Consider the following 16,705-nt stretch of genomic DNA (forward strand, 5'->3'; position numbering starts at 1 on the left):
GCCCTCAGACTTAGGAGCCTGATTCCACAACACTTCTGTTGAGTAGCACATACTCCTACCGAGGAGTACTCAATGGGACTACTTGCATGAGTAAGAGTTACAGAACCAGGCCGATACAGAAAAGATAGATTAGTTTTTAAAAAGCTTCAGCCTGATTACATACAATTTGCAGACTGATTTGTATTAACCAGGTCTGACCACATTTTACAAACATTTGCTGCAATTTGTGTTGACAGCCAAAGTTCTGTCTCAAAACTGGAGAGAATGTTTCCTCCTGGTTTCTCTACTGAGGATCATTTCAGTGTCCTCGCTACCTAAACCCCAACCTTCTTGTTTACTATGCAAAGAAATCCCAAATATTTAATAGCCAGCCCAGAATCCGTGACTTACCAAGACAGGTTTGGGCAGATTGTCATTCTCACAGATGGCTGGCAGCGACAGACCAAAGAGTTTCCCTGGAACAGGAGACGTTGGAGACAGTGGTATATTGTCCAGCTGAGTGCCTGGACCACGCCAAAAGGCCCAGTTTATGATCGATCTTTTCCTTTTAAATGGCTTTTGGCTTAGTTCTGGGGAAAAAGTAAGGTGTTTATTAGAAGAAATGTATTTCAGTTCTGTTTCCAATATTTGTTTTGTAGTAGTTACTATGGTTTTAGATGCAAAAAGTTTCATGAACACAACTAATTCCTTGGTCTGGCTCAGCCTATTCCATTAGTGTGCATCCCGGTACATGCACACACAGAGAACATGCCTTATCATCCAAGCACTCAAAAAGGATCACACAGATCTGCACTGCATTACTAAGCTGCAGCCGGAACTCTTACCTCTAAATGTAGAATTAAGAAAATCAGCCCGCTGAGTTTACATGCATCTTGATTGTTCCCATCCACCTACACAAAAACCACAGAGCCTCTTTTTTAAAGAAGAGATTCTTCTTGTGCTGGCTGCTGTATCTTGGCATTCCAGTTCCCACTGGCAATGGGCTGGAGCAGCCTCTGCACAACTAACATCAGTGAGTAAGCTGATGGGGGAAGGAGTATTAAAAGCCAGTAGAAAAACCCAGTTGCTTTTCCAACTCTTTTTCCCAGAGTGAGCATATCTGTGTACTTGTTCCAAGCATTTGCTGACCAATGCTCAAGAACCAGTGCCTGCTCTGTAATCAATATCTTCCAGCTGGCACTTCATCACGATGCCAACACACCAATGGGCTTGGTTATTCTTCATTCATTTTGATGGTTTTCATGAGGTATGGTAACAGTGAAAACTCCAAACTGCACTACTGATGGAAGCTCTTCTTTGCAGCAAAGAGAAGGAAAGCAAGGGAATCTTAAATAGAAAAGGGATTCCCTCATGTTTATCTATGTCATTCTATATAAATTCTGGCTTAACAGCAAAGGGTATTTTGGAGGGCTGTGTTGGCAATTTTAAGGTGGAAATATGAGCTAGAAAAACAGACACACACTTTCCCTTTTCTTTTGTCTCCAAAGTCATCTGATTCAGGTTTACAGGATCCTTAAACCTCTATGAACCTTTCCACATGTTGGCTCTTTCATCCCACGGAAGGGTTCTACATTGCTAGAATCCAGGTGTGGTACTTCTATAACCATGGATTTCAGTACAATATAGACTTCTATATCATGTACTTTATCACACATGCTTTTAGCATCACTAGTGACTTCTGTTATACATCATTCCATTGTAGGAGATTACGTTCCCATTGGGAGTGGGGGAATTCATTTCATTACAATTTGACAGGAAAGTTAGAGTAACTCAAAACTTGAACGTTTTAACACTACAAGCTGATGAAAAATACTTTCCATAAAAAAAAAATGAGGATATAAATTTAAAACGAACCAAAGCTTCATGAAAGAAAAGCCTGACAAAGTTTAAGATTGTGCTTTCACATGTCACGCTTTGGAAGAAAGGAACTAACCTCTAATGCCTAAAATCTCAATTTTTGTTATGGTTGAACAAGATATAGGCATATCTAAGGTTTACTACACTGGGAGTTCTGTTCTTACAATAGCGAGTATATACTTATGCTCTGTTCTTGCAATAAATATATTGAGCCCATTGAAAGGAACAATTAAGGAGAGTTTCTATTTTGGAGAGTAAGGAATAATATATTAAAACTTAAGGGAATTTATCTTAAAAATTAGGAACAATTACTAGCTTCTTGTTATTTCCTTCAATTCCAATAGGCCAAAGAATTTTAAAAAATTATGCAAATGAAAAAAGATCATTTCAAGGAAATGCAGCCACCATTTGGGAGAGAAACAGCATGTGTTTAACAGTGCACTCCAACAATTATTATTATTGTTAATTATCTAGATCAGCAAGTAGAACAGAGGTAAAACTATAAGGGGAATTTAGGTAAGCAGAATTATTACCCAATCTGGAATTTAGACAGGTCACCCCCACTCTGGTGAAAAACTTATGAAATTTCAGAAACGTATTTAAGTAAATGAACAATGTTGCAACTAACAAAATTTCAGCCTTTCCTTTGGCTCAGCTACTCTGCTCCCACAATCTCAATGCAAACTTTTCTTTATCTCCAGCTCCACAAGGCAATAACTCACTGGTCAAACTAAGCAGGAGTCCTAAGCCCAGTGTTATGAGGTCTACTTCGGATGGTGGTATATCCCTGTCAAAAACACATTCCTGTAGAGCCACCACCAGAGAACAAAGCCTTGGAGAAACAGCTGTTCCACTTGGCCACTGGCTTGTTAGCATTTAAATCTCAACGTCAAGCCAGGGGAAGATTTCTTCCTATCTGAAGAGGACCAATTCAACGTTCTTGAAAACATTGGGACAGAAACCAATAAGTTACCTAAAACAATGAAGCACCAGCATTGTGTCAAAAATTGACAATGTCTGAGCATCAGGAAGAAACATCCTGTGGCCACAAAGAGATTTTAAGGACAGTAAAGCTACCGCAATATTAGTTCATTTACAGCTCAAAGGGAAATGGGAGATATCAAGGAAAAGAGTTGGGGGACGGAGGGACATGTAAGGTCTTTCTTTGCTTAAACATGTGCTAAGTTAAGATACAGAGAGAAGCACCGACATGGCTGAAAGACAGGCAGCGTATTCATTGTGCTGAAGGCAGTACTTTCATACTTTGGAACACAAACTTTGTACTCCTAGGGTCTCCTCCTCTAGGCAGTGGTGCAGTCCGGATATTTTAAGTTCAGTCCCTGCCAGCATGGCCATGCACGCACTGTGCGAGAGGTCACACTGCACGGAGGTCACTGTTTTGCTCTTTAAAATGGCATCCTCCATGGAGCTGCAGTGGAGGTCACATTGTATGTGGACGATGCCATTTTGAGAACAATCTGGTGCCACTAGGTTCTTCTGGACCAAAATGGGGAACACATTATAGCACCTTGGTTGCAAATAAGTTCGGTGTTAGTGAATCTGGCGATACTGACATGTTCAGGACATGTTGTCCACATTTTACGTTAGGGGCAGGGAGTCCTATTCACATGCAGTGTTCTAATAAACATGGTGCTACACAAGGTGACTGGATTTCCCCCATTTCATGAACTACTAAGAAACAGTCTGAATACTAAAAAAACCTCTGGAACTTATTGAACCATCTGGGGTCTTTTTGGACCAAATCTTTAACTACTGAATGCTTCCCCAGTTTATGAGACTATTTTTGTGATGTGACCAATCTACTGTACTCTGGTCTCCTTTTTACCAGATGATTACAGAACAATTTGGATGCCAGACAAACAGTTCACACTGTTCAAATATTTGAAGTTAAATGTTAAGCAAATATATGTTTATGATATTCATTTGATAGACAAGAGCTTACAAGCATTTTTAATCGTTGTTGCAATCAACTTAGCTAGCAATGTGACGTGCTATAAGGCCCCTAAAGAAGGAACACACACGTGTAGGTCCTTTCCACGCTGTACGTAGACTATGCTTTCGTAACCAGGTCGTGGCACAGCCACCTGACTCAGTTACAACACACAGAGTTGAATTCTGTCCACACAGCAACTTTTTTTCACATTACAATCGTTTGTTAACTGTGTTCACATGTCACCACCTACCAGGCTGCCTCTGTGTGTACCTGGGCATTATGGGAAAATCCAGGCAATGATTTCCATACTGCCTCAGTAGGGGGATTGTGGCACCAGTACCACATGGCTCAGTGGACTCAAATATGTCCTAATGCATAGTGATGGAGGAGGATGCGGAGAGGCCAACTTGTACAGAATGGCGCTATTAGGGGATATAATCTATGCAATGTGAAAGTATTTCACCTCTGCCAGTGACCTAGAGTGATACATGATTGAAACACTTATGCTTCTGTGCTTGCTAATTGTATGTTAACCATGTTGTGTGTGGACAACCACCATGTTTAGAGCCAATTGTATCCCTAACTGGCTACAAATTCAGTTGTAAGTTTTAGGGGACACTGTATAAACTCAGTTTCCAAGTCAACTATTTTATCCTATTTCATGGAAAAGAGAATAAATTGAGATTAATCCTACAATAGTGAGGTGCAGCATTATGAACCAGACCACCTGTTACCTTACATACAGCACAGACAAATCTCGCCCTTTGTTGTGAACTCTTCTGGGACGTAGATAGAATTGTGCCTAGCGGTTACGTAACAACCACCACCACCACATAGCCTTTGGCCCCTCTGATTTCAAGATCAGCCTAAGGTCAGCTACTAGCCTCTGTGCTGCTCTCCTTATCCATTTCCTAAACTAATCTGTGAGTGGAGCCAAGAAGAGAAAAGGAGAGTGGATCCTGCAGTATACAAGTTAATCAGGTTTGCAAACAGATAAAGCAATTTAAAATGATGTATTGCTCAATCATCTGAGGAGGAGAGTGGAAAAATAAATAAATAGCCTCTTTTACTGCCACTTTGCACAATGCTTGTGCATCATCCATGGGCTGCCCCAAGCCTCAGATCCAGTGGCAGTCTTGCTTTCTCCAATAGTTTACACAGCACTATTGATAATGGATCTACATCAGAATTTGAGAGAGTTGATTTGCATTTCTATTTTCTCTTGCCAGTCAATGTCAGCTGCCAAGCTGGGCCTATAAACCTAATCACAACTGGTTTACTAATTGCCTCATTCCTAAAATACACCATGAAGTAATAGATGCTGCATAACATTGAGGGGGAGAAAGGAAATTATTTTACGATATATAAAATGCAGTTAAATTTCCTGTGTAATGTGCAATACATACACATACCAAACCCTCGTATATTTAATTTCTAGATACATTAAAAATGGTGTTCTAGGCATACACTCTGAGAAATGATATCCAGGAAATAAAAATAATTGGTGAGGCACGTGCAAAAATTCTACATATATATGATTTTATACGATTATTAATACTACAGTAGCACAAAGAAGTGACAACTGAGATCAGGGTCCCAGGATGCTAACTGCAGTAAAAAAAACATATTAAGGGAGTCCCTGCCCCAATGAGCCTACAGGCTAAGGCCCCAGCCCTGCAAAATCTTACTCGTGTGCTTAATTTTAGGCACTCTGAGTAGTCTGTCTCACTGAGGTCACTCAGTGTGTGCAAGAGTATGCAGGGTTGGGCCCTATACAGACAAGAGTATTATTATCCCCATTAATGGAAGCAGAGATGTACTTAAGTACATGCTTAACCTTAAGAATGTGAGTAGTCCACTTCTGGGAGCCACTTGGAGGACAAAAAGAAAAGGAGTACTTGTGGCACCTTAGAGACTAACCAATTTGAGCATAAGCTTTCGTGAGCTACAGCTCACGTCATCGGATGCATACTGTGGAAAATACAGAAGATGTTCTTATACATACAAACCATGAAAAAATGGGTGTTTACCACTACAAAAGGTTTTCTCTCCCCCCACCCCACTCTCCTGCTGGTAATAGCTTATCTAAAGTGATCACTCTCCTTAAAATGTGTATGATAATCAAGGTGGGCCATTTCCAGCACAAATCCAGATTCCCCCCCTCCCCCAAACCCACTCTCCTGTTGGTAATAGCTTATCTAAAGTGATCACTCTCCTTACAATATGTATGATAATCAAGGTGGGCCATTTCCAGCACAAATCCAGGGTTTAACAAGAACGTCTGGGGGGGGGGGGGGGAGGGAGGGGTAGGAAAAAACAAGGGGAAATAGGTTACCTTGCATAATGACTTAGCCACTCCCAGTCTCTATTCAAGCCTAAGTTAATTGTATCCAATTTGCAAATGAATTCCAATTCAACAGTCTCTCGCTGGAGTCTGGTTTTGAAGTTTTTCTGTTGTAATATCGCAACTTTCATGTCTGTAATCGTGTGACCAGAGAGATTGAAGTGTTCTCTGACTGGTTTATGAATGTTATAATTCTTGAATCTGATTGGTGTGCATTTATTCTTTTATGTAGAGACTGTCCAGTTTGACCAATGTACATGGCAAAGGGGCATTATTGGCACATGATGGCATATATCACATTGGTAGATGTGCAGGTGAACAAGCCTCTGATAGTGTGGCTGATGTTATTAGGCCCTGTGATGGTGTCCCCTGAATAGATATGTGGGCACAGTTGGCAATGGGCTTTGTTGCAAGGATAGGTTCCTGGGTTAGTGGTTCTGTTGTGTGGTATGTGGTTGCTGGTGAGTATTCGCTTCAGGTTGCAGGGCTGTCTGTAGGCAAGGACTGGCCTGTCTCCCAAGATTTGTGAGAGTGTTGGGTCATCCTTCAGGATAGGTTGTAGATCCTTAATAATGCGTTGGAGGGGTTTTAGTTGGGGGCTGAAGGTGACGGCTAGTGGCGTTCTGTTATTTTCTTTGTTAGGCCTGTCCTGTAGTAGGTGACTTCTGGGAACTCTTCTGGCTCTGTCAATCTGTTTCTTCACTTCCGCAGGTGGGTATTGTAGTTGTAAGAATGCTTGATAGAGATCTTGTAGGTGTTTGTCTCTGTCTGAGGGGTTGGAGCAAATGCGGTGGTATCGCAGAGCTTGGCTGTAGACCATGGATTGTGTGGTATGGTCAGGGTGAAAGCTGGAGGCATGTAGGTAGGAATAGCGGTCAGTAGGTTTCCGGTATAGGGTGGTGTTTATGTGACCATCGTTTATTAGCACTGTAGTGTCCAGGAAGTGGATCTCTTGTGTGGACTGGACCAGGCTGAGGTTGATGGTGGGATGGAAATTGTTGAAATCATGGAGGAATTCCTCAAGGGCTTCTTTTCCATGGGTCCAGATGATGAAGATGTCATCAATATAGCACAAGTAGAGTAGGGGCGTTAGGGGACGAGAGCTGAGGAAGCGTTGTTCTAAGTCAGCTATAAAAATGTTGGCATTCTGTGGGGCCATGCGGGTACCCATAGCAGTGCCGCTGATTTGAAGGTATACATTGTCCCCAAATGTAAAATAGTTATGAGTAAGGACAAAGTCACAAAGTTCAGCCACCAGGTTAGCCGTGACATTATCGGGGATAGTGTTCTTGACGGCTTCTAGTCCATCTTTGTATGGAATGTTGGTGTAGAGGGCTTCTACGTCCATAGTGGCCAGGATGGTGTTATCAGGAAGATGACCGATGGATTGTAGTTTCCTCAGGAAGTCATTGGTGTCTCGAAGGTAGCTGGGAATGCTGGTAGCGTAGGGCCTGAGGAGGGAGTCTACATAGCCAGACAATTCTGCTGTCAGGGTGCCAATGCCTGAGATGATGGGGCACATAGGATTTCCAGGTTTATGGATCTTGGGTAGTAGATAGAATATCCCAGGTCGAGATTCCAGGGGTGTGCCTGTGCGGATTTGATCTTGTGCTTTTTCAGGGAGTTTCTTGAGCAAATGCTGTAGTTTCTTTTGGTAACTCTCAGTGGGATCAGAGGGTAATGGCTTGTAGAAAGTGGTGTTGGAGAGCTGCCGAGGCCCTTGTTTTTTTCCTATCCCCCCCCCCTTCCTCAGATGTTCTTTTTAAACCCTGGATTTGTGCTGAAAATAGCCCACCTTGATTATCATACACATTGTAAGGAGAGTGATCACTTTAGATAAGCTATTACCAGCAGGAGAGTGGAGTGGGGGGAGAGAAAACCTTTTGTAGTGGTAAGCACCCATTTTTTCATGGTTTGTATGTATAAGAACATCTTCTGTATTTTCCACAGTATACATCCGATGAAGTGAGCTGTAGCTCACGAAAGCTTATGCTCAAATAAATTGGTTAGTCTCTAAGGTGCCACAAGTACTCCTTTTCTTTTTGCGAATATAGACTAACACGGCTGTTACTCTGAAACTTGAAGGACAGTAGATGCCTCGCTTAACAGCTTCCTTCCTCACCGCCAAAAATCCACAGCCATCACTTCCCCTCCTGCCATATAATTTTCATCGGATATTATTCTACAACTCTTTTCTTTCGATGTAATACCGTTATGGATGCTGCTCCATTTCCAGACTTTCTACAAAATACCAAAAAGCAGAAGCTGTTTCACAGCCCCCTTGCAGCCAGGATGGCTGACCAGGGAGAGGCTGCCTCTCTGAAACCAGATGCAAATATGGACTGGCTACAACAAAACTCAAGTCAACAGATGATCTTCCGAAAAAGATATGATGATACAACGGTGATCAAACATATTACCAGTACGCTCCACGCTAATTTGCGAGGCTTGGCATCAAGACTAGAGGACGCTGAGAACAAAATCTCCTCACAAGACGACACAGTGAGTAGTATGCATATAACTGCAGAGCAACAGGAAAGAACTATTAAAGCACCACAGGAGAAGGTTAAGGATCTTGAGGGAAGAATCTGAGACTCATGGGTCTCCCAGAGGGACTGGAAAAAGGGAGGCCTGTTGAATTTTTATCCACCATACTGCCAGCACTTTTGTCTCCGGCCCCAATCAAACTTAGAAATTTAGAGTGCTCACCGCTCTCTTGCGCCAAACCCCCTCCAAATGCAAAGCCCCGGGCCATAACTGTAAGATTTTAAAAATACAATATTAAGGAACTCATTCTTAAAAAAGCCCATGAACTGAAAAATCTAACATGGAAAGGACACAGGCTGATGAATTCCCTGGATTACACCAAGGACATGCTGGAAAAAAGGGCTAAATTCAATAGATCAAGAGCCCTAGCCAAAGGATTGGGTTTGGACTACTTCATTTCCTTCCCTGCTACTTTCAAAGTTAAAGAGGAAGGCAAGATACTCATGATTCCAGTGCACAGGGAGCACCATCTACCTTGAGGTCCTGACTCCAAGCAAATCGTTGCACCGGACCGGGGGCCCCTTACACCTATGGATCGGCAAGGCTCAACAGAGCACTCTCCCTCCTGGTCTGTTTTCCAACCCCTTACCACCTCCCCCACCCACTTTTAAAAAAAAAAAATCTTCCTGCCTGATGATTTTACTTGGTTTCATCCCCATCTAATTCAGAAATTCAGGGTTTATAGTAAATCTGGAAATATTCAACCCATTTGCCCTAAATGTACATTTATAAAAGATACCAGATCTAAACAATGGAATAAAGATTTCAGATGAAGTGAGCTGTAGCTCACAAAAGCTTATGCTCAAATAAATTTGAGTCTCTAAGGTGCTACCAGTACTCCTTTTCTTTTTGCGGATACAGACTAACACGGCTGCTACTCTGAAACCAGTTTAATGATGAATCTTTTCAATTCTCCAGGGTGAATAAATCTGATCTCCTAAAAACCTACCCAAGAATAATTATTATTGCTGGTTATGATTCACCAAATTACTGAGACTGTGTTAGTATGCGACGGTCAGTTGTGTTTTCTAATAATATTAGTTCAGGTGGGTTTTTTTTAGTTATTTTCGTTAAATGAGTTGAAATAAATGTTAAGCTGATTTACATTGCTGATGTAGCTATTGGGCAATGGAGTTCACACAATACTATAGTGTGGACAAAAAAACTAGGGGGTAAAGTTTAGGCAGAACTGTTCTGCCAATGAACACTTATCTGCAAATGATCCCGTTATGTTAGAATAAGGTTAAACTATTTGTATACCTTTCTTATGTATCTACTATAGACTTGTTCTTTAGACACTAGCCTTCTTCCCCTTTTGTTGTTGTGAATAGTGCAGAAAGCATTCCCTCCCTTAATATGAGACTATTTCTTCTTTATAAAGTTAGAGGGAAATCAGCTATCCCCCACATGGGTGTTTTCGAGAGGTAGGGGGAGCGAGTGACAAGGTCACCCCCTTGTAAACCTCCTGGACTGAGGTACTAGTTCCATTTGGATAAGAGTTATGTATTTTTAAGTGATCCTTGGTCAGTTTTGACCACTTCATTTCTTTTTGTTCAGTTTTTCCTATTTGTTTCCCACATTATACCTATCTTTTAACTTTCCAGGTCTGCCTTACCTTCTCCCCTTTCCCCTTTCCCTCATGCCCCCACGGCAGTGAAGGGAAACCCAGACTTACCATTCCTAAGATCTGGAAGTAACAATGACCCAAGCAATGACACTATTCAGGTGCCTGATAAAGAGATATTTGACCTAAACACTTCTTATGGCTAATATTATAAATAGTGTTTCCTGGACTATAAAAGGAGTTAATCATTTGATAAAAAGAAAAAGAATGGTCACCCACCTAAAAACGCTGAAAGCAGATATTATCTTCCTATAGGAAACCTACCTTAATGACTTGGAGGCAGAGAAATTGTGGAGGGATTAGATGGGGCGGGGGGGAAGGATGTTTAACAATTTCTCCTCTGCAGCCAAAGGTGTAGTAATATTGTTTCACAAAAGACTCAATTTACAAATTCTAAATGTAAATAAAGATGAAGGTGGTAGATTTTTGCTGGAGAAGGCTAAGATTTCTGACTATCAGTGGTTTTCAAACTGCGGGTTGTGACCCAGTACTGGGTCGCATAATGTAAGGCACTCAGTCAGGGCGGCTCTGGTCAGCACAGCCGACTGGGTCTTTAAAAGTCTCGTCAGTGTGTTGCCTGGCTAAGGCAGGCTAGCTCATACCTGTTCTGACACTGCGCTGTGCCCCATAGACTGGTTCCTGGCCAATCGGAGTGCTGCCCCTGCCCTGAGCACCAGCTCTGTACTCCCATTGGCTGGGAACCAGTCTATCGGAGCTGGAGGGGTGGGGGTTGGTGCCTGCAAGTGAGAGCCACGCGGAGCTGTTTGTGCACCTCCGCCTAGGAGCTGGACCTGCTGCTAGCTGCTTCCAGGGCGCAGCGCGGTCCGAGGTGCCAGTACAGGTAGGAAGCCTGCCTTAGCACCCCCGCTCCGCCACTCACCAGGAACCGCCTGAGGTAAGCCTGTGCCCCAATCCCCTGCCCCAGCCCTGAGGCCCCCCCCCCCGAAAGCCGGAGCCCCTTCCTGCACTCCAAACCCCTCATCCCCAGCCCCAGCCCAGAGCCTGCACCCCAGCCCAGAGTCTTGACCCCCCTCCTGCTCCCCAACCCCCTGCCCCAGCCCTGAGCCCCCCCGAAACCCGGAGCCCCCTCCTGCACTCCAAACCCCTCACCCCGGCCCCACCCCAGAGCCTGCACCTCAGCCCAGAGCCCTGACCCCCTCCCACACCCCAAACCCCTCATTCCCAGTTCCACTGGGTCATGAGCATTAACAGTTTTCTTCAACTGGGTCACCAGAAAAAAAGTTTGAAAACCACTGCTCTATATACACTCTGATTAATATATATGGACCAATATAGGTGATCCAAGATTTTTTTTTTACCCCCCCCCCCAACTAATTAATATCCCACTAGAATCAATCATCATAGCAGGAGATTTTAATGAGGCGTTGGACCCTTTTTGAGACAAGTCAGGCCAGCCCCAGTGTACACAATCACATGCTAGAAATGCATGGGTGCCCCTCGCTTCCCCCTCCACTCAGCCCGCTTCCTTCCCTCCCATCTCTATCCCCCTCCTAAGAACTTGGCTTCTCTTCTTTATCTGAACTTCATAATTTTTCTTTGACTAGTTGGATTTTTATAAACCAATTTTGTTTGTAAATCATGGAATACAAATAGCTGCTTTATATTTTAATCATTCGTATTATAGATATAATTAAATGTTTCAAGTATAGCTAAGGTTAGGCAGCAAATGGTTAATATGAAACATTTTTGTATTATGAGAAGTTTCTGTATAGTATGTTATGCTTGTTTTTTCTGTGTGTGTGTGTGTGTGTGTGTGTGTGTGTGTGTGTGTATGTATATATATATATATTTTTTAAATTAATCATAAGCGAATTAAAAAAAAGTGTGAATCGTCCCATTGAAATAGGTGCTTAAAGTTAGCACCTTGCTGCATCAAGGACTAAGGGGCTTGTCTGAGGTGACGCAGAAACTGTGAGGCATAGCCAAGAATTGAATCCAAATTTCCTGAGTCCCACTCCAGAGTCTTAACCACAAAACTGTCCAGCCCCATTACAGAAAAGCAAAGCCTGTGGAGACATGATTTTTCTGATCAGCAAATAAACTTAAAATAAGCGAGCAGGCTGCCTGGAGGAGATTTGGCCATTGCTTTGTTGGTTTTGGAACAACCATTTGATAGGCATTTTCATAAAAACTTAACCTGGCTCAAAAAAAAAAAGTGTAAAAAATACAGTGAACTCAAAGAAGAGAGAATTCTAGTGTAAAATCTCTCATATAGCTGAAACGTATATCTGGACCTTCTTCCCCACATCTCGTGCCCCCATCACATGACTGCTTTCTATAACAGAGAGAGAACCTGAAGACTCTCTCAATGAAGGACGCCTCTGTAAGGGGAGCAACTCACCATTCAGTTGCTCGCACAAAGCCAGACGACTTGGCTTCAGTATAAACTGGCACTGCAGCTCTCGGGGCAGCTGTTCCATTAAGAAGGACCCATGAAGGTTGAGAGGGTAGGCACAGTCTTTCGATTCCTGTGTCTGGGGCACAGCATCTCGAATGTGGCTCATTTTAATTCCAAAGGGATATTCGTGTCCTGCTCAAAGAGAAATCAGAATAATCTATTTTGGCCTGACTGGGGACCAGCAAAATTCAATCTACTTTAGAGAAAAACAGATTTTTATACACTGGCTTGCAACTGTCTGATGGTAACCTCGGGATAAAGCTACTCTGATTCTCCTCTCATTTCTGCTGGCATAAGTCATCTTTGACTCCACTGTAGCCAATGTTACAGTGGATACAAGAAAATTCGGGCCAATTTTGTTAGTCAAATTGTTCAAACGCCCAGCAGAAAATTACAACTGACAATTTTGGAATCCAGCGTTTATTCTTTTTACTGCTTTATTTTCTTGGCTGAAAATCTAGGTACAGGTTTTCCACATGGAGCTGGCAAGAAATGAAAGTCCTGCTAGCCATTATCTGCTTTGGTAACCATTATTTGCTGAACACACAAAGTGTTAGATTCAATATGAAAGTGACCTCCCCTCCCTGGCCTTGGTAACTGGGACACCCATCAGTGCAGGCAAAGGGGACACAGTTCCAGTTCCTGTAGGATGTTGAAATAGAAAGGAAATGTTAATCACGCAATTAACTGAAACTAGTTGTCCATGGTCAATTGGAGTCTTCAGGGACTATTCATTTCGGTGTAATCATACAAACACTTCAATAGAAGAACTACTTCAGGGCTTGTCTACACACAGAAGTTGAACTGAAGGTGTGATGTTAAAGTGAATTAATTAAATTGGTGTAACTGTATGTAGACCAGGCGTAACCTGAAATCTGTTTGTGGATGCAATCTTGACTAAGGATGATTGTTTCAGCTTTGTTCTGCCTCTTGCAGTTAGATACACATCAGCAGGCAGAATGAGATAAAAACTGGGCCCTTAACTTCTCCAAGCAAACCTTTGGGTTAATATCAAGCGTAGTATCAGTTTAACATAGCCATTACATGAGCAACATATCCTCATATCTCAATGTCTGTACTTTGACCAGTTAACCTTTTACCCCCAGTCGGGAATATTGCAGATTATGTATTCCTTATGCCACCTGATCTTAAACCAAACTTTGCAGCCCTTGATAATCTGTATGTTATTCCCTGATATCCAGAGACCTCTATGCTTAAACTCTGTACCGTTCACTTTTTTTAAACATCATCTTAGTAAAATTTTTAAATCTGTTATCAGTTTAACATCCAATATGTCTTCTATTGAAAGGCAGGGCCAGCTCTAGGCACCAGCAAAACAAGCAGGTGCTTGGGGCGGCACATTTCTAGGGGCAGCATCCCGGCGCCGGCCATGCTGCCCCCAGAAATATGCCCCCGGCGCCCCAGCTTGCCTCTGCTCCGCCTCCGCCTGCTCCCCTGAGCACGCTGCCGCCGCTCCGCTTCTCCGCCTCCCCCCCCCGGCTTGCTGCGTGCGAATGGTTTCGCGTGGCAAGCCTGCAAGGGAGGGAGGGAGAAGCCGAGTGGCAGCACGCTCGGGGGAAGCGGTGGTGGTGGAGAAGAGGCAAGCTGGGGCGGGGAGCGGTTTCTCTACCCCCCGTTACTTCCTGCGCTCACCTCCGCTCTGCCTGCTCCCCTGAACGCACTGCCTCTCCCTTGCCTGAGGGGGGGGGGGAAGCAAAGCGTCTGCGTTTTCAGGGGAGCAGACGGAGCGGAGGTGAGTTAGGGTGGGGAGTTGCGGGGGGGGGGGGGGAGGGCGCGAGCAGGAAGCAGGGGGGGGGAAAATGCGGCACGCCCGGGGGACGAGGCAGGGCCAGGGATTTGGGGAAGGGGTTGGGAAGGGGCGGAGCTGGGGGCAGAGGGGCACAAAAAAAAAGGGGGCGGCCAAAAATTTTTTTTGCTTGGGACGACAAAAATCCTAGAGCTGGCCCTGTTGAAAGGATTATATTCTGCACATGCAGAAGGAGAGATTCAATGAACTGAACGGTCTTTTCCTTTTCTACATTCTATGATACTATAGATAAAGCCACATCAGCAGTTATGTCTGAACTAAACTACATACAATATGCTGAATGACAGTCTGGTACTTTTCAAAGACAAAACAGTTTACATTGTCTATAAGATGCACCCGTTAAGACATTTTATAAATAAGAATATTGTCTGATGCCAGTAAAGCATTTGTAGTTAAGGCTGCTCTGAGAAGGAATGCTATGATTTAGCTGCAGTTAGGTTTGTGAGAGGAGAACGGGAAAAACCTGCACATTGTTGTTGTTCTCTGTTTCTTTTCGAGACTGAGAATATTGTACATATGCTATGGCAATATAGGAGAAAACATGACAAACCAGGTTGGTTCTATGAGAGAGAGGTGGTGTGTGATTCGAGGGGCTAGATCAAGGTTTATAACAAATCTTAGGGAGAAAGAAATGGTACTTTCCAATTGCTAACAGTGTACAACACAAGAGAGCTCTCCTGCAAAAAAGGATCAAAGAACTCAGCAGTGTCTTGGGCCACCCTTAAGATAGGCAAATCCACAGGACAGGAAAGTATTAAAAATAGGAAACCACATTTCTTGTTTACTTTTAATATGACAGTTAATGAAGTAAAACAAATCCGTCCCAAAAACTCACCAATAAGTGGGTAAGGAGCATCTTCTTTTCCCGAATTCACCCACAGCTGATAGTCTTTTTCAGAGCCCTTTAAAATCAAAATGACCAGCCATTAGGAGAGGGATGTATTAGGTTTCTTACCGTAATAGGAGAGTCTGTGTCTTGAGACTATGAGCAAGGGGACTCTCCAGAGGGTGACTATGCCTGTAATTCCCAAATAAGAACATCCAAACTTCTGATGTATTTGCATTATTATCCAGTCCAATATGAGGTGTTAAGGACTAGCTCCAAGCAGCATGAATGACTGCTTGGAGTCCTTCATTTCTAGAGGCCTCTTTCAGACTCGCAGTTCACAGACTGGCAATTCTCTCTACACGGTAGCCAGACCAGAGGGGAGACAGTTTACCCTGACTTGGAGGTGACAAAATATGATTGCGTGCAAAAAACGTATGCCCATTTTTCTGCCCCAGAGATCTGGTTCACTGTCAAGAATGAATATCCTGCACTCTCAACATGTGCCTTGAAACTGATGGTGCCCTTTGCAAGCACATAATTGTGTGAAGTTGGATTCAGGACACGTGTCCATCAAGTCTCAGTATTGATCTACCATTCATGTCACATCGGAGATTAGATGTGCAACTTCTACCATGCTGCCAGACTTTGAGAAGCTGTGTCGCAACACGCAAGCTCATGTGTCACATTAGAGAGCATTAAATAATGTACTTAAATGTGTAAACTCCTTGGATTCCTTCGTCACTATGTTACTTCATTGCTGTCTGGGGTCACAGGAAACAGTAAGTCTCAAAATGGGGTCACACAGGCGAAAATTTGGGAACCTCTGTGCTACAGCATTCTTAATCAGAGAGCGTCCTGGCTGCAGAAATCTGGCAAATACCCAGTGGTACTTTATTTAGATCTAAGACAGAGTCCACCCTTCTTCCAAATAGATTTACCACCACCTCCAGTCTCATTTCATCTGGATCTTCTACCTGTGTCCCCAATGCTCTTGAGCCAGTTTGTATTTTTCTCCTGCGCCCACCGATAATAATCTGGATCCACCCCAGAAAGCCATAGCCACTTTCATTGCGACTGACAGTAGTATAGCTTTCTGGGCCACATCAGAACTCCTGCCAAGCTAGTTAGCAGGTGGAAGAAGGAAAATAGACAGACTCTGGAGACATCCCTGGTGCCTCATGGCCAGAAGCCAGGAGCAAATACGTACAAGCTGAACAGCACAAAAATATTTACTTTTTCTTTGTAAAATATATAGGAAGTAGACATGGGGGGAGGGGGAAGGGTTGGTGAACTCAGTTTTGAG

At 43.3% G+C, this 16,705-nt stretch overlaps 1 protein-coding gene across 2 annotated transcripts in view; it reads right to left on the reverse strand.

Moving 5' to 3' along the window:
* The window catches only part of ARHGAP20 (Rho GTPase activating protein 20), a 90,820-nt gene that overhangs the window by 12,004 nt on the left and 62,111 nt on the right, over positions 1-16,705 (reverse strand). For both annotated transcript variants that reach the window (XM_074957852.1, XM_074957844.1), the window contains 3 exons: positions 15,409-15,475; positions 12,689-12,877; positions 391-569 (listed from right to left, as the gene is read on the reverse strand). In XM_074957852.1, coding sequence (XP_074813953.1) covers positions 391-569; positions 12,689-12,877; positions 15,409-15,475 — 435 coding nt within the window. The remainder of the gene's footprint in view (positions 1-390; positions 570-12,688; positions 12,878-15,408; positions 15,476-16,705) is intronic.

This window comes from Natator depressus, chromosome 1, assembly GCF_965152275.1.
Source record: "Natator depressus isolate rNatDep1 chromosome 1, rNatDep2.hap1, whole genome shotgun sequence".
Taxonomy (NCBI): Eukaryota; Metazoa; Chordata; order Testudines; family Cheloniidae; genus Natator; species Natator depressus.